General features: G+C 37.4%; 1 protein-coding gene across 1 annotated transcript; it reads right to left on the bottom strand.

Moving 5' to 3' along the window:
* Positions 1–529: 529 nt before the first annotated feature.
* On the bottom strand, positions 530–26,960 carry LOC128218381 (uncharacterized). Its single transcript, XM_052926038.1, has 26 exons — positions 26,271–26,960; positions 21,908–21,990; positions 17,083–17,184; positions 15,904–15,963; positions 14,291–14,371; positions 14,007–14,058; positions 11,854–12,789; positions 11,492–11,576; positions 10,647–11,312; positions 9,921–10,253; positions 8,973–9,089; positions 7,938–8,048; positions 7,604–7,662; positions 6,708–6,802; positions 6,412–6,459; positions 6,177–6,213; positions 5,651–5,707; positions 4,927–5,217; positions 4,508–4,636; positions 4,142–4,254; positions 3,814–3,888; positions 3,598–3,683; positions 3,072–3,288; positions 2,586–2,739; positions 2,017–2,140; positions 530–1,754 (listed from the first exon to the last, which is right to left on the bottom strand). Exons 1-26 carry the CDS (start codon positions 26,413–26,415, stop codon positions 1,682–1,684), a joined length of 4,329 nt encoding a protein of 1,442 aa, XP_052781998.1. The 5' UTR covers positions 26,416–26,960; the 3' UTR covers positions 530–1,681.
* Between the last annotated feature and the right edge of the window lie 791 nt (positions 26,961–27,751).

Here is a 27,751-nt window from a genome sequence, read left to right as displayed (position 1 = left end):
GTCGTCCCTGCCCCTTCCCGTTATACGTCGGTGGGCAATGTCGGTCCTGTCTCTACCCCGTTATACGTCAATGGACAATGTATTTCCTGCCCCTTCCCGTTATACGTCAGTGGGCTATGTCGTCCCTGTCCCGCCCCGTTATACGTCAGTGGGCAATGTCGTCCCTGTCCCGCCCCGTTATACGTCAGTGGGCAATGTCGTCCCTGTCCCGCCCCGTTATACTTCAGTGGGCAATGTCGCTCCTGTCCCTACCCATTATACGTCAGTGGGCAATGTCGTCACTGTCCCTACCCATTATACGTCAGTGGGCAATGTCGCTCCTGTCCCTACCCATTATACGTCAGTGGGCAATGTCGTCACTGTCCCTACCCATTATACGTCAGTGGGCAATGTCGCTCCTGTCCCTACCCATTATACGTCAGTGGGCAATGTCGCCCTGTCCCGCCCCGTTATACGTCAGTGGGCAATGTCGCTCCTGTCCCGCCCCGTTATACGTCACTGAAAGAGAACACTTTAGGAACACACCAACCCTGTTTTCCAAACTTTATTCACTCTCTCATCTCTTTATATTATGTATAAATATGCACAAAATCAAATAAACAGGGTACTACCTCTAGAAGGCCTACTGACTGTTGGCACAATGTGGAATACACCTGGGATTCGCAAATCCTTAACAAGAACAAATATGTACAATAGCACAAACTACATCTGACATGAACCTTTTGTAACTTAGTTCAGAAAATAAAAGCTTACAACAAATATGCAAAGCTGAAGCCTCAAAATCATTTGCACCAAAATCATTTGCACACAGAAGATGCATGCCTTCAAAAACAGTGGCTTATTATAGTGCACTTTCTACCGTTGATTGTTATTTGAATGTATAGAAAACATGATACAATCCTGCAATCTGTTTTGTTTTTAAATGTACCAAACATTATCATCTTTGAAGAAAGTTACATTGCGTGGGATATCCCACATGTCAAATAATAAAAAATAAAAAATTGTTTGTTATATAAGTTTTATATTCATGTACTGCATATGATAAATTAATACCTTGTAATAAACAGGTCATAATATTGGTTGAAACATGAAATAGCTACATCCATAAAATGATTTAAAGCGGAAGAGACTGAAACCAAGAATATATTATGGAATGAAATTTGTTCAGATTAATAATAGCTACACATTGTATGTTCCACCGTTTCGCATAATGATCATGCCGTTCTTGATAACGTAAGGGTCCTTCCCTTTCAATATCGAATTCCGCATGCTCAATGCTTGTATTATAAGGATGCGATGCGCGTATGCTTTAACGATTGTTAAATTTAAAACAATTAACAATCCTTGATATAAGGGGTACTGGCAGCTGGCTATGGCAGCTGGAGATGATCCTTAGCTGTGTACTGCAACATGTCTTCTATGAGAGCCATTGATTTGCTCTGTGTTAGGTGTTTTCTACCCAACAATACCATTAAAACTAGTTAACAATAAATATATACTTTGCACAATAAAATTATTGGTCTATATACAAATAGTTTATGGAACAAGTTCAACGCCGTATTTGTAAAGTTTTACGATAAGTGTATCCCAAATTAAGCAGTTGCTTAGACGTGTAGTGTATACATGTGTCATTTGCGTATCATATATCAATTAAAATCCTATCTACTGAAGTTCATTGGTGTCAAGACCAGATCATTGGAGGCGGGCTGTCAGACTTGATGTCTATATGCTCCTCTTCTATCATCTTTGGCAAACTGAAATTGCAACACATTACATTCAAGAACGGTCAACAACTTAATTAATCAACTTCAGCTTAAATTTACCAATGCACATACATGTTCTTAAAAGTGCAGACAAAGCTCTGTTTATAACGGTTTACTCATAGTCCCAAGGAGTAAAATGCATTTATTGGACCAAGCATTTTCAAGTTTTCCAATATGACCAAATGAATACACTCCTCCTACAAGTAACGAATGCTTTAAACAAAAGACATAGCAATTGAAGAAGATGGCATACGTGGCGACTTTCTCCAGCAGCTTCCTCTTCTCATCCTTAAGGTCATCCGGTTTAATCTTTCCATCCAGAAGGTCCTGTGCCTGGGACCGCAGTTGGAACACCGAGGCCCGATTCAGCGGGTGTCCTAAGGAAAGGGAAATAAACTTGGCTAATTAAGCGTGTGTACGGTATGTAGGGATTTTGCACAAGTATTTTCCTTTTCTATTTCTGAACTGCAGCTTATATTAAATTCTTCGAAGTTACGTGTAGCTTGACTTTACTCACCCCTTTGAACATGTGGCATGCGTTACCAACAATCAGGGCTTTTTCATAACGGTGTCATTACCCTACATAGACCTAAAGTCTTTCATTAAGCTTATCTTTATGCATATAGTAACTTACTAACGGTTTCAAGGCAAAACATCGTAAGATCAAGACTTTTAGTGAAATAGTATCTAGGTTAAAATTTTAAATGAATTTTTAATCACAAAATCAAATAAACATTGGAACAAATGACCCATCCCGCCCATGATTATTTCGTGATGTGTAAAAAACCTTGATGAAAACACTTAGCACACATCAGCTCGTACCTAGCGGGTTCATGTCCCTCTGCCTGTGTCCCCCGGACGGCTTGCGCATCATGTGGTCATACTTGTCATCGCGCATGTCCAGAGGATTGTCCACGATGTTTTCGTGCATCGATAGGAATAGGGGTACGTAACACAAATAATCCAGGAATGATATCTGGAGAAATAAATATTAAAACATTGTTGTAACGTTGATCTTACCCCAAATGTTTTATTCGATATGGACCAATTTCTAGACTTGAGCATTCCTGTTCGCCTTTTTACATATAAATCCAACATTAGTAAAGGAATTTACATACGTTTCTAGTAACTTGTTTTCCAATCCTTATTCTTTGTATTGTTGTTAAAATAACTTGTATATGCAAACTTGAAATAAAAATACTGTTCAAACTAAATCCAACATTTTTTGCGTTCTCCGCTTTTTCATTTTGTACAATTATCTTTTGAATATTACAAATCTGTTTTTATTACAGTTAAGCATTTCCCTACCTCCAAAAATGCGTTAGGCTGCAGCCTATCCATGATGAAGTCCTGTTGTTTCCAGTTCAGCCCTCCGGCAATCAGCTCGATCCTGAGTGATTCCGCCTTGATGAAGTTGGCGTCACGGTCCGACTCCGCGTTGCAGTAGAACATCGCCTTGTACAACTCCATCTTGCGCTGAATGTCCAACAAGTCGCTGATCTCCAGCAGGTACTTACTCAGGGGACTAAAAGGGAATGAAGGGTGCAATATGTGCCTAAGTGTTTAATCTTTCATAAACAAAAAATGAAAAAAAAACAATGACAGATATTACTAGTTGCCGTGTACAATAAACACACACGACATATAATTGAACAGATTGTATGAAATTCAACTCTAAAGTTTATGTAACAAATTTGATGTAAGTGCACATTGTTTACAACTTTGAGCCTTCGACAATTTCATTTTTTATTCAATATCTTAAGTAAAACTCTTAAAATAAAGCAGAACGAATATTATAATTGGGAAATGCAAACGAAAATGTAACAGCACTTACTCCATCTTGGTCACCCTTTCGCATAGTGCGGTGATAACGGCAAACATTCTAAACGTAACTTGGGACGCATCATCTATTTTCAAAACCTGGAAAAATATATTTGTTTTAAAAGGTTTACGTTAACGATTGCGTTAAAATGGTTCATGTTATATGCTAATCAATAATAAGATCTTTAAATCAATCGAACCCATTGAATTCAATGAGCCTCTTATCTACCTTAAAAACGTATTCAAACTGTTTGTGTGTCAACTGCTGTACACTTGGCACGCCTTCCAAAGCTTGTCTCGTTTCCTGAAAATGAAAGAGTGTATTGTACATGTGGCTGCCCGTTTAACCCTTCCATATTTAGACAAAATTTCAGATTTCAAACAAATTCTAAACATAAACTCAATAATGTTCCTGGAAAGATTGTGTATCATAATATACCTTAGATTAATTAAGCTGTTACATTCAGTGATACAATAAATTAAGAAAGCAAACAAAACGCCATGGTAATCGCCTTTGTTAAAGCCATGGTTATCGGTTTTGACTTGAACGTTCTAACCTTTGCTGATATGACGGTGTTGAAATCGTCATCCTCGACAACAAATGCCCTGGCGTAAGTCTCGATAAGTCCGGGGTCGACTAGTTTGTAATGGGTAAGGAAATCTATATCTCCTGTAAAAAAACAATGAACGTATACACGTGCATTCAACTATCAGTCAACCGCTCATAGCATTTTTAAAACCGTGGGCGGTACTTTTGTTGCTTAAAATATCTGACGATTGTTTCGTTACTCACGCAAAGCCATCACTGCACCAACAATCTCCACGACTTATTGACATTGATCTTTATCTATTATCATGATTTTATAAACGCTATGAGATATCTCAAAGCCATGCGATACGACAATGAAAGAACGGTGTTTTACCCTTTTCATCCAGGTCCTTGGCATAGTCATCCTCCTTGAGTTTGCTCTGTTCCAGGATCTTCTTCATATGGTCCTGCAGCTTCTTGCCTCCACGCTTCCATACAACGTTCACCTTCTTGATTCCCCGCACTGCATGTACACACCGCGGGTTATGCATTGTAAGTATGTTTTAAACATATCGTAATTGCATGCCTATGAAAGGCTGCATGTAATTTAAGCAATGCGGATTTAACGTCTCCTTGCCGAATGCGTCCATTAACAACAATCTTATCAAACTAAACTGTAATCGCGATATGCTTTTTATGTACCCAGCATTGAACCCATTTACATGATATGCATGTTCGAAATACATGTTTAGGTTTTTCATTGCCTTCTAAGCCAAAAACTGACTTTCTACTGATTAAACTACAGAGACTTACATGTAGTGACGTCCAAATCCTCGTCGTTGGCTAGATCATCCGTGTTTGCATCACTTCCAAATTCACTAGCGCGCTTTGTGGGTATCACCTTGTCTCCGTCAGTTATATGTATGTCCCCTCCAAATCTCTCCTTAAGTAACCTGGCGATTTCTTTCTTATCCAGTGTGGGGTCAATGCCCAACTTGCGTAGATCATCGTCCGTGAGTTTGGACAGGTCAATCTTTTTCTTGCCATCTCGGAGACGAATCTTGCCGTCCGCTCCTACTTCAAACTGCGCATCTTCTTCACCGCCTTAAGAGAAAGCTTCAAAATGTGACTTGTTTTTAGTGTTCATATGGTTTGTCCACTTTCAATGGCTACATTATGACCTATGCCAAATTTCTCGAAACTTCTTAAGTCCCGTATAACAAGATTAAGCTAAGCTCACTAAGCCAGACCCCACCGCACCAACTAAGCGGTGTAAAGGAGGAATTCGGAACTCTGTAGGGGGTAGTCTACCCTCACCAGTACATGACGTGTTAAGCCAAAGATAATCTTATAACGTTAGATGCATTAAAACGATGCGCAATATCAAAGAGAATAAAAAATGACATACATAATTTATTCTAAATTAACGATTAAGTAATTTTATAAGATAAAAGCAACGGCGTCATGACGTTGTATTATGAATTATAGTTTCTCTTCACGAAAGATGAACAAATCGAAATTGATTTAAAATACAAACCTCCGAACTTCTTTGGACTTTTCTGTCTTTTGACAACTCTGACATTTCCATCTTCATCTGTGACAAAGAGTTGCATATGTTATACATTTCATACATCTATGTCCAAGGGATGATTATGTTATACATTTCATACATCTATGACCTTGAGGGATAAATATGTTATACATTTCATACATCTGTGACAAAGAGATGAATATTTAATACAGTTCATACATCTGTTATTTAAATAGTGTTGTAATAAAGTACATGTACAGTCAAAACCCGTTGGCTCGATATCGCTTGGCTCGATTTCCTCGTTGGCTCGAACTGGATGTAAAATACCGATTTTGAATAACTCTTTGTAAGCATTACCGCTTGGCTCGATATACGCGAGGATCGAATTACTTTTGCCGGTCCCTGCTATATCGAGCCAAAGTGTTTCGACTGTATTAGTAAACACGCACTTAAATACAGTATTTTTGATACCCCTTAATTACTACTATAATTATTAAAATTTCAAAACACGTGTAACAAACCGGCTCCTTACCATATTCATAGTCGTATTCCGACCCGCTGTCGCCGTCCTGGAAAAACACAAAATAATCTCTAGACCTAGTATTTAATTTCAGAAATTCGATTTTCAACTTGTGAAAAGACTTATTTGTGATCATACTTATATATTATATATATCATATCGTATAAGATCCTTACAAATCTCACCATTGGTGTTTGATTGATACGTTTCTAGAACAAACTATATATGATAAAGACATAATGCATACCGCTCCTTTCTTCTTCTTTCTAATCACTCTTCCTTGATCATCATATTCCTAAAACAACACATGAAAACATGTTAAACGCCATAAATTTCTTGCGCTTTACTAACCCTATGTGTTGTCACAGTTATATAGTGAAAGTAAATGCAACAATGTTCCATCAATATACACACATTTCAGTTTAATGAACTATTGTGGTTTATTTTATTGCCATTTCTTGTTTAACCAGACAAAGAACAAAGCTAAGACATGTCGTACTGTCTTTCCTGAACAAGCAGTCTCGAGAGGAAATGTTTACTCACATATTCGTAATCGTCAGGCCCAGCGTCTCCCGGTCTGTGTGTTTTGTTTTTACCCTTCTTATTAATCTTCTTCCCAGTCACCGGGTCGTACTCACCTATAGTTTCCATGAAAATCCGGAATTAATACTTTTATTTACTGTATTGGTCAAGAGCATGTCTAGTTTGATATAATTTTTAGTGTCTATGAGTCTCTGTTTGAGAGCTGTTACATGTAAAAAGCCGTTCTTTGTTAATAAAGCAGGAGAGTGAAGCAACATCTAGTTATTAGCTACTATGTCAAGCATCTACAAAAAATTCGGATCAAAGAAAATAACATATAAGTAAAAATGAAGTTAGTCACTTACCACACTGCGGCTAGCCTCTACCAAACTAAGACTCTGCGAAACAAGCAAAAAGCAAAACAAAAACGTTTTCGGCCATCTGTAAGCGCAAAATCTATACGGTAAAGCGGTTATTTCGTGTTAAAAGTAGCAATAGAAAACGGATCTAGTGTTAAACTGTTAATTCTGATCTAACATTAACAGCACAAGACAACATCTTCATCGTGCGGTTATTTCCTTTTTTCTTGTCAGAGAAAAGCTTAATAGATCAGAAATGGACCACAGATCTAGCAACAAAACTGTAGCGACTGGAACACACTCGGACAAACACAATCAGAACACAAAGCATAGACCATGCATATTAAAGTTATGAATTCATGCCCTTAATCTATACGTATTGCAAACACTATTTTATTGAATTTAATATGATCTAGATCATAAGTAAAATATACCTTTCCTTATGTTGTTTTGAAGAAACAAATCATTCTTAAATATTTTCTAGGTTTGCATTGTTCGTCACAATTCAGACATCTATTTAAGTGTGATTGGCATAATAATTGCAGTAATGTGACTTACTCTCGTCGCTTTCATCGTCCCCTTCATGGCCGTCCTTCTTCTTCCGTTTTCCCTGCTTCCTGAAAACAGCAGAAAAGGTTTGCAATGTCTTAAACAGCTTGTATATTAATATTCAATTAACAAATGCATTATTAATACTTCTGAATAAAGTGACTGTTGTGTTCCTGCAACCTTCCAATTCTGAGTTATAGCATAATTAAGTGCATTCACAAACGCTTACTATCAACATTAAATGCTAGTGTGACCTAGTGTGCCTGAACGCAGACTAAACGAGCGAAAGACGCATGCAGTCAAACCATGTGTGAAAATGGAAAAAAAAGACTTATATATGTACACGAGCTCGCTGATTCTGACGGGGTTTCCCTCCGAGTCGACAGTCCAGTCACTGGACGGGCTTATCAGCCCCTTCTCACGGAGGTCCTGGAGGATCTTCTGCTTCTTAGCTCTGAAAGCGAATTCAGGCTTAAGAGATCGAAACGTACAAAAGTGTTATTCTGAATGTTAGTACTAGGAGAAAATTTTCGTATTACAACTCATACCGTGCCTTTATTGCATGTAGCTAGATAATGGTCTGTAAATTGTACCATTCATATGGTACCCTTCTGAAAGATGATTTAAGGATAACAATCTTTTTGAAATTTTTTGAATACTTTTTCAACGATAAGTCATATCTAGCCCAGAGTGTAGGATGCTGAATTTGTATGGCATGCCACCACAGAAGTACAAACTTTATTTCCTTCATATTACAAACATACTGTATTATCTTATTGTTCCGTATGAGAAAGTCATACAAAATAATAATTTTGGTAAATATACACAGAAAATGCACATGTTGAAGCATCCCAATGAATGGGAAATCATTAAAAAAAACTGTTTATATAAACGCGTATGCTTTGGCCAAACTGTTCTAGAGAGTGCTGAGAAACTGATACAAACTATTTGATTTTTAAACCTCATTTACTTTCAGGACGAAAATATAATGAGCATACTAATCATAGTTAATAAAGTTGAACAAGTTATTGTTTTAAATGGTAATGCATTTATTGGTGTCATTGGTGTTCAGTGTTGTTTTTGATAACTTTAATACCAAATTTGGTAAATAAAATACATAGATAATTATCATCCATTATTATATTTTCTCCCTTTGGTCTGCAATATCGAAACAGGGTAAAGGGCAGACAAGTTGGGTATAACAAATATATAAAATAGTTCTATTAGATATATAGATATATTCCTCTATGTTTAGTTTTTCTTATAAATGAATGTTAATAAAACGTGAAATTTGGCCAATTACTTTTTGTGCTTATCGCGTTTTAAACATGTGTTTATTCACGAATATATATTTTGAATAAAGGTCATGGGAACTCACTCTTTCTTGACTGACTTCCTGACTGGTTCTCCCGTGTCGGAGTCTATGGACCAGTCACTGCTCGGGCTTATAAGGCCTTTCTCTCGTAACTCCTGGAGCTTCTTCAACTTCTTTAACCTGTATATATGGACAATACATATATACTTCCTTAAGGACCAGTTTCTGTACACATGGGCGAAACATATTTCCTAGGGCTAGTTTCTGACAAAATGGGCAATACATACTTCCAGGGGACAGTTTAAATATGTGTATGTATTACTGTATCCTTAAGCATATTTGCAATCAAGATCAATTTGACACTTTAATGTGCCGAGGTCAAGATAACACTAATAAATGACAGTTTTTACTTCTAATTTAGTTAAAGCTTTATTTCATTTACTTAAAACAGGATCTCAGTATAGCTTGATATTATCTAAACATAGTTGTTCTTCTTGTGTTATATTTCCTATGAAAGCACGAGCTCATGGTGTAGACATGGACCAGTAGAGAATCCAGTGAGGGAGGATTTCTTGGGGGAAAGTCAATATAATGAGCAAATATGTTTAGTCGTTGGGGCGCGCGCCCACAAGGGTGCACCTGCTTGTTGTTAATCAATGCTCCAAATGCACGATCTAACCAACAAAAGGCTTTAAATGCAATAATTTTATTTTAGTTTTTTTTTTAATTCCCTCCTTTTAAGAATGAACTAGCACTGATTCGTACACTAAAATCGCAAACTAGCATCGTGTATACTAGGCTTTGAACTTTGTTATGATGACATAAGGTGGATATATAGAAACAAAACCATCCATTTACATTTTCAAAATGGTTTTACCATTTTAATCTATAAAGAACTGAATGTTTTTAACAATGTAATATGTATGCAACTTAGTCGACCGAAAATTTTCAAACTATAAAAATGCAAATGGATGAGACGGATGCTACTGGGCATAAACAGAGGGTACAAACTCTTTCTGTTTCTCCACCATCAGGTCGTATTTATCCCCGTATTTCTCGCGTCGCCTGGCCTCCCGCGCCGCCTTCCGCTCCGCTTTGCCTTTGAAGTAGGCGGCCTTCTCCTCCTCTGTCATATTCTCCAGGTCCACGTCGTCAGAGGCGGTCGAGGCGTCACTGAAATCTCCCACGTCTTTGAACTTCCCTCCTTTGATCTGGCCAATCTTCTCCTTCGCCTTTGCTTCTGCTTTTGCTTTAATTTTGGCCTCTGTTTTCTGTTTGCTGGTGAGTTTCTGTTTTTTCACGAGCATTTTGCCGCCTTTTCCGTCGGAGACCTCGGAGTAAACACTGGGGTGGGAATAGGAGGACGATAACATTGAGGTCAGAGGAATGAATTATGACATGCGGGAATGGTGTATCAGGAGATATAAACAGATTAATGGGCAATGGGAAAACGTGAACATATCCATATACGATCACGGGCAACTCTACATCAACATGCATTATATGAACTAGCAAAACATGCAAACAGTCTAGATTTCACACATAAAAAGGTAATACCGATAGACAGCTTTTAAGTCCATCGTGACAATGTGGCTAACTAATAATGTCAAACATATTTCCAACTCAACTGTAAGTATAGATTTAGCATTAGTTCATGACATGTTGTCGATTTCTTGATTCTTGCATACTTGTCAATACTACACGTAGCTATTAAACCACACAGTCCACACAGCTTACCTTTCATCTGACTCTGAGAAGGACTCGGCGTCACCATACCCTATCACATTCCCCTGTGCGTCCCTTATCTTCTTCTTCCTAGTAACCCGGCGAGTTCCTCCCTCACTAATTTCACTGGTGTAACTATAATCACTTCCGCTTCCGCCCCGCTTTTTCTTTCCCTTCTTTTCAGCCTTTGCTTTTGCTTCCTTTTCTTTTCGTTTCTTTTCCGCGAGTCTTCCACCAGGTTTGTCACTGTCAGCACTATGATAGCTTTCACTGCCACTGTAGGTTCCGTCGTCACGTTTACGTCGACGGCGGACATGACGCGTCCCACCCTCACTGACAACACTGTAATAACTATGAGCACTGTTTTGATGTTCACGTTCACGACGTCGCTGACGTCGACGCTTAGCACCTTCCTCATCTTGACTACTATGATACGATTCCGCGTCGCTATACGTACCGTCAGCGCGTTTACGTCGCCGCTGAACGTGGCGTGTGCCACCGGCGCTTACGTGGCTCTTATAGCTGTACTCACTGTCGCTGTCGTTGTTACGCTTGCCCTCCTTCCGGCGCTGACGGTCGAGCGCCGTCTCCTCTTCGCCGCCCTTGCCTTTCTTTCCTTTCTTTCCTTTCTGCATAGACGCGATTCCGCTGTCAAGGTCAGATTCATGTCCAATTTTCCTGAAAACAAGTATTGGTAGATTTCTGTTTCGTAAGAAATGTGTTTTTTTGATCGGGCCCAACAGGCCGATACGACTCATAGTAGCATTGATTGAGAGAAATAAACCTGACCAAACTTGAATTCGAAAACATAAGTAATACTATTAATAATAATTGACAATAGAGAGATGGCTTCTTACTTTTTGTATTTCTTTCCTGTAAGAGGGTCCACCACAACTTCATAGACTGTCCCATCCTCGCCGACAATACGCTGACCCGCCTTTGCTGCAACATTCATTTATTCCGTAAATAAATAAAACAAAACATATGTATTAATATGCTCATTTGCAAACAACATGAGGAATTTTAACTAACATTGTTCTTTGCGGATGTTACTTGTTTTTTTTGCAAAGAATACCGTTTTAGCATTACAAATCAGAAAATGACGATCTTCTTTCAATGTTAGGGACTCAGTCAGAAAAAGTTCTTATTTAATTGTTTAAAATCAATCAACACTCTTTTTTAAAACGTAATTTATCACACCAAACTAAACATGTCCTACCCATCTGGAGCTGCGGGTCGTCATCGTCATACACCGTGGACGCCTTCTCCCAGTCCTCGATCTTCTCGCCCGCCCCGAGGTCCATAAAACGTTCCAGGAATTTAGGGTCGCCGCCTGCCGCCTGAAACGCCGCATACTCCTCCTCTGTCAGTAACACCGTCTTCTCGATCAGCCTTCCACTCTTCGTCCGTACAAGCGTCTTGATAACCTTCATAGGCTTACCTTCTGCTTTCTCCCATCCTTCCAACGTCCCTCCATCCTCCCCGAGGTATTTCCCTAAAATTGCATCGGCATCTGCCCCACCGGCCATCAGCCGGTCATACTCGTCCGCGCGAACCATGATCGTTTTCTCGATGATACGTCCACTCTTTGTACGCACTTTCATTTTGATAGCTTTCATCGGTTCCTCGCTTTCCCATCCTTCTATTGTTTGGCCATCCTCCAATGGCAAGTATTTCTTGAGAATATCCGCTGGATTCAACCCTTCCTTTATCATCTTATCATAATCCTCCTGTGAAATCATAATCGTTTTCTCTATCAGCCTACCACTCTTTGTTCTCACATAAGTCTTTATAGTCTTCATCTTCGCCTCGTCCCATCCCTCCACAGTCTCCCCCTCTTTAACATACTTCTTTAACAAGTCCTTAGCATCCACCTCTCCCTTGGTGATCTTATCATAATCCTCCTTAGACACATAGATCAGCTTCTCTATAAGGCGGCCGCTCTTGGTGCGCACGTATGTCTTAATAGCCTTCACTTCATCCTTGTCCCAGGACTCTAGACCCGCCGCCTCATCCTTGGACAGGTACTTCTTGAGGATGTCGGCCGCGCCCTTTCCGGACTTGAACGCCTCGTAATCCTCCTCGGTCAGAAAGATGATCCGCTCAACCAGCCGTCCACTTTTCGTCCGGATGTATGTCTTGATCGCTTTCATCTCTTGAAAAAATTGAAGAAGGTAAAATTAAAAGAATGACACGCACTAACGGAAGACTGACTTACAGGCCGACCGAACGACCTACAGACGCAGAGACAAAAATGTGGATTGTCCATCTCCATCTATGAAGAAAATAATGCAACAAAACACACATTTTATGGAATCATATAGTTGCACAAATTTTACTGAGTCGTAGTTTGCCAAAATCAAACTGCAAAGTCTATGTTGCGCTCTATCGAATTGTGGTTCAGGAAACAATATACGCGTATTCTGGTACATAAATTCCACGAAATTAAACACATATTTCCATCAAATTACAGTTATTCAAACTGGTATATCATAATGATTGTCAAGGGTGGACATATTTACTATCTTGCATATTTGTTGGACAAAAGTATCCCGTGTTGCTGCGGATAACAGGCTGTCCTTTCACTTATACAATGGAAACTACCAGGACAAGCATAGAACATGTGTTCGAAAATTCAAAACTTAACCCTGCTTTAGAAAACAAGGCAAGGGTCCGAAAGACAATGTACTTAAGACACAAACAAAAACACTACATACAAAAATACAAACACCACAAACAGACAACAACACACATCAAAATAGCTTTACCGATAACTGATTGGATGACCTCTTTGGAACGTTCAGTGAAACAGTGTTCTTTGGAACACTACTGGGGGCTTGAATTCACGTTAGTTGTATGGACATAGTGATGTATGTCATTATTTATAAACACATACTTTTTAACTATAAGAGCGTATAAGTATGTTTTTGTTGTCTGAGCAACGTATCGTAGGAACCACTTCATTTGTGATTCTCTTTCATTAAGGGAGATTTCGCAACAACTCCAACTATAACTACAACAACAACAATAAATGTCACGTTTTGCTAAGTGCAGTCAGCTTTCAATATCAGCAATTGTGCAAAGTGCGGATTTACAAACAGAATGGTGTTATATTGTATTTACCACGTCGTGCAGAGCTGATCCCGGACACTGTTTAAAACATTCTATCTCGTATGATTAATTACGAACGTGCATAGTCTCTGCTAAAAGCCAAATTTAACATATAGATATAATAATAGTATAGGTGTGTAATTAGAAACTTCTATACCACACATTTAAATAGCGATATTTGTAAAACATTTATATCTCTTTAAAATACTCTAATTATCTTCTTAAAATATGTAACTTGCATCAATCGCTTGTTTTACATACGTTTTTCTTTGATGGCTTCCAGGCGTTGTTTGGCTATTAACTCTCGTTGTCGCTGTAAATAAAGGGCACTTTTTAATGACAATATTTTACATTCTTACATTTCATATGAACGTCGATATCATATAATAAATTACTTTACATAACACTTGTTACAATATGAGATACATGTTCTACCAGACTCAGTAACGGGTATCATCAGTATCTTCATTTTTTTCCGTTGGATAAGCAGCATGTTAAATATAACATATTAAAGGAATGCCCTAGAACCTCTGGAATATGGTTACCTGCAGTTCGAGTTCCTCCAGCAGACACTTGACGTACCAGTAGCCGTGCCGGTATCCACCACCCACACGGATATACTTGTGCTGAAATACACAAACACTGAATAATCTTGAGGGGAGATTAAAAGTGTACACAATGACTTAAATTATTGGAAATAAGAACAAACAACATTCTGTTTCACTGTTGCCTTAATTTATTTTGATTCTTTGACTTTGCCCACGATGACAAATACGAATTCGTTTCAACTATCGTAAACTGTTGGTTTGGTGTTTGCAATTACACAACACATTTCCATCACAAGGGTCGGGTGTCTGGTTACCGTTCATTAATTAGCATACGCTTACCAGTAGGCGGAGTTGAATATCTAAGCCTACCGTTCAACAACTAGCGTGTGCATATAGAATCATCGCACGTGACTTATTTCAACTACTCCACTAGGGAATGTGCCCATGCGTACATGAGCAGATAAACATACATGTGATATTCATAGTCAATGGTGTTTCAGATATCATGCAATATAAAGACAAACCTCTATATATGAATAATACAATTCACATATTAAATTACGCGTAAGGAGAGAATAACTATTTATTCGCAATAACTTTAATATGTTTTGCGCAAATACATAGCCTTGAATATACATTCATCGCTAGTTTCTGATTAACATTTGATCTTTAATAAGTAAATAAGTCTACAACTTTTATCACATTCGGTCTAACATTCTCAATCTTATATATTTATGTTTAATTATGAGTCTAAAGTGTTAATGCAAGAACAAAATGATACTCATCTTCAAGCACATTTCACAAATGACATTACATTTGTTTTCTGTATATGCAATAGCTAAATATTATTAAAATAATGACAAAATACACATTAAAAGGGCAACTTGTAGTTTCCATTTTCCCCATTTTTAATGTTTTGGGCAGTGTGAACGACCAGAAGTATCAACATGTCATCGAAATTGAACGTAAAGTCGGAAACCACCGAAATGGTAAAACACACGGAGTTAATATGACATCGGAATGCTTCCGAATGCATAATAACATTACAGTTAACACACTTAAGTCTCGTGATTATGAATATACATAGCCCGCGCTTCGACTTGTTATGTTTATTAACTCGAGTAGTTGATGCAGTAAATATCACTTACTTATTGAGTACAAACATGAATGACCTCGCCACAACTTTTCGAATCATCTTAAGCTTAACAATCTCATTTGGCTAAATTAACTTAAACTTGATTTATAATATAATGACTAATTTATCGTGATACTCATAAGCACAATTTTTTTTCAACTCTCAGAATTATCAAATAATGAACATATATCACAAATGATACTAAAACAAAAATAGTTAACTTAGCGTAATGCTGTGACTAAAGCGGTTTCAAGAAATTAGGGCAACGGATCAATTTCTTGAAAACTCTTAAGTCCCTAAATACGGGATTAAGCTCAGCACATTATTTTTGATTTTGTATAAATTGTGCAATATTGTATTTTTAAAAGAGTTTTGAGTCTTTAAGAGGAAATCGAATTTGAGATAAAGATGATTTATAACATTTGTTTAAGATTTGTTTAGAAATTTGAACCATGGTTGTGTGTGTCTGTCTTACCGATTCGCATTTCTTGTGTGGTATTTTCAACAAGCATTTCAAGCAGTCTTCTGTTGCTGCCTGGAATTAGAGCAATACATGAGCAATTAACGAAATTGTAATGGATGCTTGAATAGATATATAAACGAAATAAAGAGATGGCACGCCCGACTCAAATGTTCTTTCAACAAATATATGGGTATGGTGGTAGTAAGACGTTGTTGCGGGTGACGTAACAAACACGCGGTTGGGTTTCTGCCAGTCACAGTTTAATATCATTGCTAATACATGTTTGGCAATAGTTATGAAATAAGTGATTAAGTTTAAACTTAAGTAGTTCTCAACTCATTTCTCTTGTTACACAGTAGAAACTATGTCGTGGATTAACCAGATTAGTACGATTTAATATTAAATGAATAAATTATTTTCTAACTGAATGCACCCCACGGTCACGATGTCAATCACCCCTGTCGTTCATCTGGTGCTAAAAAGCTGCATGAAAAAAATAATGTTTTATGACCTTGGGTACATTTTGTAACAGATCATCTTATTCACTTTAATCCATAACTTGTTGGCCATAATCTCTCACAATTGCAATCGGTTGGTGCAATAGTATGCCTATGACAATGCACACGGTCTGTCTAAACATAGTAACTCTGGGGTCATCAACATATCTGTCAACATGTTTTTGTATAATAAAGAGAAAATGGTCTTATATGATCCTGATTCTTAAAATAAAGAATGACTTATTGTGCGAGGTCTAAAGTGTCAATAGCCGGGATTTCAAACATTATCGCTACGAAATTAGTAACGGACAACGTTTCAAGAATAAGTCATTTTACATGATCGGAAATCCAACCTATATTCACTTTAAGCTCAGAATGGCATTCCAAGAGATTTTTTTCTCAAAAAATAGCTGTTTTTATATTGGTCAACATGATTTATTTGTAGCACAATAAGCTGTACCAGTTAACAGCTTATGGAATATTGTTTTTCGTCATTAAGTGTCTGGATGATAATCTGTATCGAAATGTGTCCGTTAGTTTCTTTGCCACATCACTATATAAACACGTTCGAGCTTGTTATGCATATAGACTTATAAAACCAACTATGAATCAACTTTATTGAAGAAGTAAGAAATCAATGAGGCTTTCATACTAAAATTTTGCTCATTTTCTTTCCATGTGCTTCTGTACAAACCTTAGGAAGGAATGGCGAGTTAGCACTGAGGCGGGTCCGCAGGTCCGGTGTGCTCCGGTACTTGGCCGAGTAACGCGCGTGGATCTCCGAGTGCGCCCGAGACTGAAAGTAAACGCAAATTTGGTAGGGTTATTTCACTAAGATGCTTGTACGTAACACCTAAATAATTTATAGATGGAGATATTTGAATGCGTGGAGCAGCAGGTACTGAAATGATTAACACCATCGCACATGTTTCTCTTGTTCATTATGTTAGGAATATAACATTAAGCAACTGGCATTTACCAACCATGCCGTACGCACTGGGTGAGGCCTCTATGTATTTACAAAGGTCGTTGTTTAATGTAGATATATATTCGTTCAACTACAGCATGAGTTTGCCACGTGTTTATTTTCTAAGTCCATTGAATACATGCCCTGGTTGATCAGCGGCTTATGGTTAAACATAGTCAGCCTAAATGACAACAAGAAAGTCTGCTAACCACTTCATCCATGCCGAGAGATTCCCGGGCCATACGTTCCAGCACGCGGATATCTAGCGTCCGGCTGCCCCACCCAGGGGCAGATAGTTCTGTAGACGACGCTATATCCTTTGTCCACGATATCTTCCCCACCGCCGACATCGCACGGTTCTTTTCTATTTCTCTTTTCAACTCCTTCCGCCTCTTTCTCTTTGCCTCTCTATTTGTCTCTTGAGATTTTTGCGTTTCTGACTTTATGGATTCACTTCCCATGGAGGATATTGAGGGGAGTTTATCGAATTTTGAAAGCGTTTCAGTAGTGTTTGTCATTTCTGATCTAAGCGGGCTTATGTAATCTAATTCACTCTGTATACCATTTTCCTGCTCATGCTCATTAATAGTATGTTCTTTTCGAGTTTGTTTTGGTCTGATCGTTCCTTCATTTTGGTCAGGGTATCTATGAGAGCGTTTAGATATTCTGTCCTTTCGTTTCGGTGTATTAGGTGGAACAGGTGCTCGTTCAATTGGGGCGCCGTTAATTGCTTTCTCGATGGGAGTCACGTCCCAATGACGTTTCTTCCAGTCACTTGGCACCACAATCTCTGAAAGAGGCCTTTCTTTCTGCTTTGCTGTCAGTCGGTACTTTGCCTCTGGTTTTGTCAGTGAATCTCGAATGCTCGGTTGCCGTTTGAAGATATTGTTTGACGCAAAGTCTTGTCTATTATACGCGTTTCTTCTTTTAGATATAATTGCACTCAATTCTGCTATTGACTTCTGCGACATTGTTGTCGATTTGAACCTTGGTGAGTCGTTTGTAAAGGATTTGTCTGTTTTCAAGGGCAACCTAGACGAGGCCGTCAGTCTGGTCATTATTTCACCGCTTATCTCGCTCCTAGTAAGTAGCTCAAGTTTCTCCATTTTATGATGTTTAGAAATTTGAATAACAGTATTGCAATTTAGAATTGTCTTATTCATTCAATGTAGCAGATTTGTTTTGTGATATAAAATGATATATATCTGGCCTTTAAATGGCATTTATCTAATTATATACGCAATTTTCGTGATCAAATAAATCCAAATATTTAGTGGTTTTTTAACTTTGTCAATGTATAAAAATCCATTTCAAACAAGTTCATATAGACACAGTTAAAGAAATGCTTTTTTCTACAGTGATAAAAGGCACTGAATTAAATTGAAAAGAGTATCCAATCTTTAAAATTAACATTTAAAATCTCAAATTTACAAAATCAGAAAATTAGTATTGACTTAGATATAAATTTAATATCAACATCGTGCGCCATTTTGTTAATAAAGATAAAAGCTTGCTATCCTAACAATGGTCGTTTAATGCTACGGTAATTATTAATTATATAATTTCAATAGTATTTTAGAGATGGCATTTGTTTAGCCGTCGAGGATGGAAACATTATCTGCCATATTTTTGTTAAAATCGCAATTAAACCCATAAGGTTGCGAAAATTGATCTTAATCCATTGTGATATCAAACATTTTTAATTGATAAGATCAGTTCAGTATGAGTTTTTGTCAAATTGTTGATAAATCAAATACTGCGTGTTTTGAATATTTAAAGTTCGTGAACAGATCTATGTCGTTGTTCTAGCGTTACAGCATTGCATGTCTGACTCTATACACTCGGAGTAAGACTCTTCATGCGTGTCTGACTCTATACACTCGGAGTTAGACTGGTCATGCGTGTCTGACTCTATACACTCGGAGTTAGACTTTTCATGCGTGTCTGACTCTATACACTCGGAGTTAGACTGGTCATGCATGTCTGACTCTATACACTCGGAGTAAGACTCTTCATACGTGTCTGACTCTATACACTCGGAGTTAGACTGGTCATGCATGTCTGACTCTATACACTCGGAGTTAGACTTTTCATGCATGTCTGACTCTATACACTCGGAGTTAGACTCTTCATGCGTGTCTGACTCTATACACTCGGAGTTAGACTGGTCATGCATGTCTGACTCTATACACTCGGAGTTAGACTTTTCATGCATAATTGTCTGACTCTATACACTCGAAGTTGACTTTTCATGCATATCTGACTCTATACACTCGGAGTTAGACTTTTCACTCCGACTTTTCATGCATAATAGTCTGACTCTATACACTCGGAGTTAGACTTTTCATGCATAATTGTCTGACTCTATACACTCGGAGTTAGACTTTTCATGCATAATTGTCTGACTCTATACACTCGGAGTTAGACTCTTTACGCACGTCTGACTTTATACACTCGGAGTTAGACTCTCCACGCACGTCTGACTCTATACACTCGGAGTTAGACTCTTCACGCACGTCTGACTCTATATACTCGGAGTTAGACTCTTTACGCACGTCTGACTTTATACACTCGGAGTTAGACTCTCCACGCACGTCTGACTCTATACACTCGGAGTTAGACTCTCCACGCACGTCTGACTCTATATACTCGGAGTTAGACTCTTTACGCACGTCTGACTCTATACACTTGGAGTTAGACTCTTTACGCACGTCTGACTCTATACACTCGGAGTTAGACTTTTTACGCACGTCTGATTCTATACACTCGGAGTTAGACTCTTCACGCACATGTATTTATAAGCGGTAAAATAATGAGCCATTTCAGAAATCTTTCTTATTCGGAAATCATTGCCGTGCTATCGATGAAACTGAAAACATTGAGATGATGTACCAACTGCCTGCAAGTGCCGTATCCTCCGTGCTTGAAGCAAGCGCTAAAGTCCGATTACATGCACATCATTATGAGTGCAAATCCCATCTACTCGTATTATAAACCCATTGAATTTCCTCTTGAAGAAAAAAACCCGAAAAATGTAACCAACATCCAAAAAAGACGGATATTTAATTAAAGTTCCGTACACAGTGTGCCTTATCATCCAGTGTTAAGGATAAATGTACTGTTTGTTAGATTTGGACATGTCATAAGTCGTATGTTATTGAACTTTTTAAGGTCTTGTGCTTTTACAGATCAATGATAAGTTTGTACATCTAATGTATTCCTTTCTTCTCTTTAACAATATTTAATGTTATTAATTTTAGGTATTAATTGATAACATATTACTTTATAAAATACTGTCTTAAGGTCAAACGTATTAACATTTGGGTAACTGACACTTGAGGAGCCTCTTCAATATATGCGCCGTCATTTTAGACTTACTTGCTATAACCTTATTCATTGCGAATCAAATCTACGATTGCTTGGAACTCATAGCGTATTTGCTGGGCAAATGAATGTTTTCTATTGATATTCAAATGACATGTATTGTATCTGTATTATTTTACAAAGTATTGCGTTGAAATTGAAAAATATGATTTAACAAGCTTCATTTACAAATAAAGTTTACTGAAGTTAAGTCTATGCTCAAAATAACATGCGGCATTGAACTTTAAGAGGGTCCCATGGAATAATGATATCTTTTGAAAACATGACTGTTCAAGAAGTAAAACTACGTGCTTATGTTTACAAGTGTTTACAAATATTTGAAAAACATGAAACAATCTTTGTACACAGAGTCATTCTGTTAGGACGTTGGTAATGCCAGGTAATCAGTTTGTGTACAACTGTGATTAAATGTCTAACGTTAGAACAAGAAAAAGATTTAATACTGGATACACAATCACAAAACCCTGGTTTAAACAAACATCTTATCGCTAATATAGGAATTGAATGCGCGTCTTTAAAATTTAAAAATCCACAAAGATAATTTAGACTTACAGAACATATTGTTTGTTTTGTAGCTTTTGGAGATTTATGAGTGCGAAATGTGACATATTTATGCAATCGTTTCAGATACTCGCTAATGCACAACACTTATTATTAAATAGAGATATAGTTACGTATTGACCTTCAACCGTTCAAAAACAAACTGTTCAATTATAGATAATTCAACAAAATGTCAAAGAGAAGACATAGCATACTAAGTATCCCTTTTTAACACTGGATATAAATCACCCGAACTTCAAAGACTTGATCAAATGACAATCATTACCTGTCTGATACTGGGCGGTTTTCCCATGTATTGTGAACGCTTCTATGGCTACTTAAGAACATGATGTTCTATTCAACAATCATTGGCTTGACTGTCATTTACATTCTGACATATTGATGCTTAGCAAAAAATGCATTTCACGTGCTTAAGTTAACTCTCATGTAATATGTTCCCTTGAACATACTCACATCGTACAAATGGTGTTCATCTAATAGTAGTATGTTACTATTTAGTAATTATAACTTTCAACATTAAACATATATAAATTGAAGTTTTTGAAGACTTTACTAATTAAGTATGTATTGAAGAAACGGACTGCTCGTGCCCTTGTATCTGGCTTACCTTTGCTCGCCTACCGATGGCTGGGAGTTTGCTGAAGGTACGGGGTGTGTGAACCGCCCGAGGGGCATTGAACGTGCACGTGTCTGAAAAAACACACATATTACATACATGTATATATATTAGTGTACAGCATGGCGTGCAACATCAAATGTACTATGTTCTATAGTGTTTTAAGGCAGTTATAACCCGGATGATATTTATTTTTTTTCTTTATAGGACTTAGATCTATATGAAAATAAGGATATAGTGATGTTTGTTTGTGTTATTAATTTAAACCCTGATTTCTTACTAAAACTTACATTATCATAATCTTGCAAAACCTTTGCATTTAGGAACATCCATTTATTTAATTATGTAATAATTAAGACAATTTTTTGTGAAATTGTAATGATCATTATAATTGTACACAACAGGTTTAAATTGACTTAAAATCTTTAGCATGCTCGGCTGTTCAATGAAATTGCAGTTATTAATAACCAGGCTTAAGCATAAAGAATTTCAACATTCGCGGGTGTTTAAAGGTGTTTTTAATTTAGTAATGTGTTCCGCATATCTCATAACAGTTAAAAGCGCTCAATTATAATACCTCACGGGCACGTGTCAGACATTTGAAACACAGCTTGACCGCATATCCCATAACAGGAGTTCAAAGTGCTCAATTATAATATCTCACGGGGCACGTGTCAGACATTTGAAACACAGCTTGACAGCAAATCCCATAACAGGAGTTCAAAGCGCTCAATTATAATACCTCACGGGGCACGTGTCAGACATTTAAAACACAGCTTGACAGAAAATCCCATAACAGGAGTTCAAAGCGCTCAATTATAATACCTCACGGGCACGTGTCAGGCATTTGAAACACAGCTTGACAGCAAATCCCATAACAGGAGTTCAAAGCGCTCAATTATAATACCTCACGGGGCACGTGTCAGACATTTGAAACACAGCTTGAAAACATATCCCATAACAGGAGTTCAAAGCACTCAGTTACAATACCTCACGAGGCACGTGTCAGACATTTGGAACACAGCTTGACAGCATATCCCATAACAGGAGTTCAAAGCGCTCAATTACAATACCTCACGAGGCACGTGACGGACATATGGAACACAGCTTGACCGCATATCCCATAACAGGAGTTTAAGGCGCTCAATTACAATACCTCACGGGGCACGTGTCAGACATTTGGAACACAGCTTGATTAAACAACATTTCTTTCTTGGTGACAGGCGACTGACATATCTCTGATGACTCTATTTAGGCAACTGCCGTATTAAGAAAGTCCACTTGTTTTCATAATGATACACATTTCCTGATTTAATAAACCCTGGCTAATCAAACAAGCAAACATTTGCTCACAGTAGAGATCACCTCCACCAACTTAAAGGGGGTCGACTATAAAGGTCTTGCGCTCCGGAGTTTTTGGATGCTTGTCAAATTCCTTAAACTAATTTGATACTAGTTTGTATGCTTCTAGATGTATTAAGTGATTTGATATAGTTAATTAACATACATTCATTCATTAGTTTATTACGGAACTATTGATGAATGTGATTGCCTTCAGAACAACTTCAGTTTACATAAATTCGGTGGGCTGCCTGTTAAAACATAGATTGCCATATAATTCATATGTGTAGTTTTATTTCGTTCTTTGATTAACACTTTATTGTCCCTCGTGTCATATTCTGATTCATATCGGCGACATTTAAGATATTGAATTAATATTTCATTGTCATTGTGATATTGACTTTTTTATGTAAGTTGTGAACCCAAACTATATAAACTACCATAACGTCTGTTAGTCTCTAGATAAATGCTATAATTCTGTTATGTTGTATTTAATCACAGGACAGGCAGTTTACACCTACCAGAGTATTACATATACACTAAATCATAATCCTAAAGGCTTATAAGCTTGTAAAGGTCAGCCCTGATCCAATTTTCCGTCCGATTACCTTCTGACCTGAAAGCTGTACATAGTTCTACTTCTGATGTTGGAAGGCGATCAGAGTTATAATTGTTTTATGAGGGACAAAAGGATATACTTGTGTATTCTCATTACAACAGGAAATGTAACAATACTAGTTTCATCGTCTCCATGTTCATAAAACTGGGGCCATGGTCGATTGTTCTTTTATGTTTCTAGACGATAGTCAATGGTTCTATTGTGTTCCAATATATATATATGCATGTGGTATATGTCGTTCGAATAGCTATAATGAGTTCCTCCTTTTCACAACTATGCAGTGGTCATTCCGTCTTAGAGAACTTAACAAGAAACCATTTATTATTTTTAGCTCTTATACGTCTTAATTTTGGACAAACTAAATTTATCCGCAAATAACTCAGCACTTGTGTATACTTTCATGTTGGAGATCACCTAAGTGTGTCTATAAACTAATATGATCGAATCTAGACGAGTTTGTAACGTTGTATTCCGTATTATTCTCTTTCAAGTGGAAATCAATGTCATGAATGAAATCAAACGGCCTTTAATTGATAGAGTATGTCACATATTAGACTCCTTCAAATGACAAATTACAAAGGTGAGAATGCATGGGTAAACACTTTAAACAAAACGATACTTGTCTTCGAATTACCACAAACTGGCTTTTTTTATAGATAAGAAAATTGTTGACAATATACAGCTCTTGAGAAACTGTGGTATGAAACTTTATACATTTCATTTAAGGTTGAGAACGTGGAAAAGCAGTAAGAATTCGAAACAGAAGTAAACATTATGCTCTCTGCTTATATTTTAATCATTCTAACCATATCACACATGTTTTTTTTCTGTTTAGTAAATTACAAACATGCATACTTATAAACGTGATGAAATACATAATTATTGTATAGCAGCGAGGGTGAAGTATAACTGCATGCAGTTGATGTTGATTGTCTGTGTGATTAAAACCTTGAATAAGGGTCTCCCATTGAAATCACTATCTGAAAGATACCTCAAAACAAAAAACGAGGCTTTAGAACTAGATAGCAAGCTTGCACTCGAATATGGCAGCTTTATATTTGCCTGGTATTAAAGTGCGTTTTAACACTTACAAGTTGACAAGCCACTTTGATTTGTTGCAAATTGACTCTTCTCTCTCGGTTCAAGAGAGTATTCTTTTTCAGGTCGATGGAATTTATGACTGATATTCGAGTTAAGATATTTATAAAATGACTTCCGTGTATTCATGACCATCCGATATAGAATGATTGTCGTCTGGTAACATTGAAAGATGGGATAGTTGTCGTCTGTTAGCATTGGAACTTCTCCCCATATACCCGATATATACCTTTGATGATATTTCCCATATGGCAGTCTTGACAGGTCTCTTATTCAGCAATTTATGTTCATAACTTCGAATAACATTAATATGTTACGATGAAATCCGTTTACTTAAAACCACAAAATGTAATTTTATTCTGCACATAATACCGTAAACATAGCTTGATATAATGACAAATGTTGACATGATCGTAGGCCATAGATGTCTGTAATATTTGAAATTTCTTTTAAAAGAAGCAAACATGCGCGCAAAGTATTTACGACTTCAAAGTAGAATCAATATATTTGTAAAAACTGTATTTTGTCCGTATGCAATATGGTCACATGAGTAAGATGAATGGATGTTAGGTTTATTTATTTCCCGGTGATTGAATGGCCAGTTTCATAAAGGGATTTAAAAATCATGTTTTTATTCATGAATCAAACCATGATTTGAAATGTGGAGTGCCTATTTTGAATACGAACATTGCAACGCATACTAAAGTAAGCTGATAAATTCTGCCTTCTGCATGCCCATCACGTTACCACTGGTTACATGAATTGACGAGGGGTAGAGAAGATCACCAGGTCAAAACTAACTTAATTTTCCGGACTGTACAGTTCTCAAGTATTTCTAAATCAATGCAAACGTTCATTCCCTTTAATCAACTATTGAAATTGGTGCAATCAATAACCAGTGCACGTATGTTTCAGTGCTCATTCGTCCTAATTTCCGCCGACGGGGCAACCGTCTAGGCACGGGGAAATTCTGCGCAGTTGGAGCCGTTTGTTTTCCACCTTAACGAAAGAACCGTTTACATGGATAGACACTAGCAATACGGCCTACCTCTTACAATTCGGCGTTATTTTGTTTGTCAGCAACCCATAGAATATCACATTTAAGTCAACCAGATACTTCCTTTGATCACACGCCTACTTGGATTAAAACACGTCCATTATAATTACCCGAAATGATTTATTTCATTAAACATATATTGAAGCTGAACATCAAATGAGTCACGTGATCTTGGAGAAACTATGAATATGATTGTGGACAGAACTTCAAACATATCCGAACACTATCCGGTGACCTACCGTTATATAATGGTGGCAGGAAGGTGGAGGCCGTGGAGCCGGCGTCACTACTGCCACTGCTGGGTCGCATCATGTTCTGCAGATTGGGCATGCTCTGTACTGTCGGCAGCCCGCTCCTGATCGGCGGGAGGGACAGCCCGCTCATTTCCAGATTATATTCTCTTTCTTTGATTTAATTAACCAGTGCTATTTTTTTCTAGTTACCCGCGTTCATTACGCCGTCTTTGCCATGTCATGGCTACTAGCCGATGTATGTGCTTAAAATGCTATCAAATCCGACAATTTCACTTCGCGTGTTTTTATCTTTCGTTTCGTTTAGTATTCCAACAGGTATGCAAAAATAACATCACAGTGAAATAAGAGCTGGATCTCTTAACTCGGGCGGTGAATTAAATCCGACCAAAGTACCTCGCAGACTATCCAAGTCTAACGTTTCGATGAACAGTCAGAAAAATTATCTGGTTGGAATCCAATTTGTCAAAATAGCCTTAAAACAATAGTGTATTGTAACCGAACACACGTAGAGAAGTCTTTCATTTTGATCACCGGTTTATTTTACCGCACTGCAGGCTGTATTGTGCGTTCCAACTATATAATCACAAATGTAACAGATTCATATTAGGTGCCAATCAGCGAACAATGTGCCTGAATATCAGTGTAGCTATGATGTGACCGTCTTAAGTTAAAGCAATTCCCTATCGTCTTATCGGATTCAAAACTGATCGAATGATATCCAACCTAAAACGCTGGCACATGTTCTTTGAGCCAAAGTTAAAGCTACTACGTCATGTCATTCAAGTAAACATTTTAAAAACATATTTTATAAATAAAACAAAACCCAACATATTTTTATAGTCGTAACTATAATGGCGTTTATATAGATTAAAAAGACGTGTTTAAAATTATACATGAATTCATTATCCCTGTAGTGGGCAGATAACCCTCAATACAGTTCCTAGTTAAGTTCATTAATGTTCATATAGGTATTGACAGTGCTCATGGTGCTGAAAAAGACAAAATGATATAAAAAAAAGTAAGCAGTACGATTCAAACCATGTGTTAAAGGATACTGTAGCTGCATGTTTCATTGGCGCAGCGCTCAACAGACTAAACTCCTGCTATTTCATGTGAAGTTATAGCCGTATTGAGTCCTTGATTAGAAGTTTGATGTTTACTAAAATAAATAACAGAAGCTGTAAAATGTCAATCAAAAATATAAATGTATTCGTGGGTGTTGGAAGCTTGGATTACCTATATGGCGTTACTGCTTTAAGACTTACCTATGTGACCAGTTGTTTAAGTATTGATACTATTTATCCAAATTTGTAAGGCGATTGAATTCTAATGATTATGATTAAGTACCTTGAAATTAATAGAAGTTATTATAGATTAGAGCGTCGATTTGAAGTTGTTTAAAGCAAATTAACATTGGTGTATATAAATCATAGCATTCGCGTGACTTGTTCGGATTTCAAATGTTA

The sequence above is a fragment of the Mya arenaria genome, chromosome 14 (assembly GCF_026914265.1).
Source record: "Mya arenaria isolate MELC-2E11 chromosome 14, ASM2691426v1".
Taxonomy (NCBI): Eukaryota; Metazoa; Mollusca; class Bivalvia; order Myida; family Myidae; genus Mya; species Mya arenaria.
The sequence above is the reverse complement of the archived record's forward strand: the minus strand, read 5'-3'. Positions and strand labels throughout refer to the sequence as shown.

Bases quoted from the DNA above. Each gene is read 5' to 3' on its own strand.
- LOC128218381 (XM_052926038.1), bottom strand. From the start codon at position 26,415: ATGAGCGGGCTGTCCCTCCCGCCGATCAGGAGCGGGCTGCCGACAGTA. The intron at 7,663-7,937 runs GTACATATATAA...TGCTGTTTTCAG, and splicing joins GTCAGAATCAGCGAGCTCGT to GAAGCAGGGAAAACGGAAGA. The intron at 5,708-6,176 runs GTAAGGAGCCGG...TCTTTGTCACAG, and splicing joins GGAATACGACTATGAATATG to ATGAAGATGGAAATGTCAGA.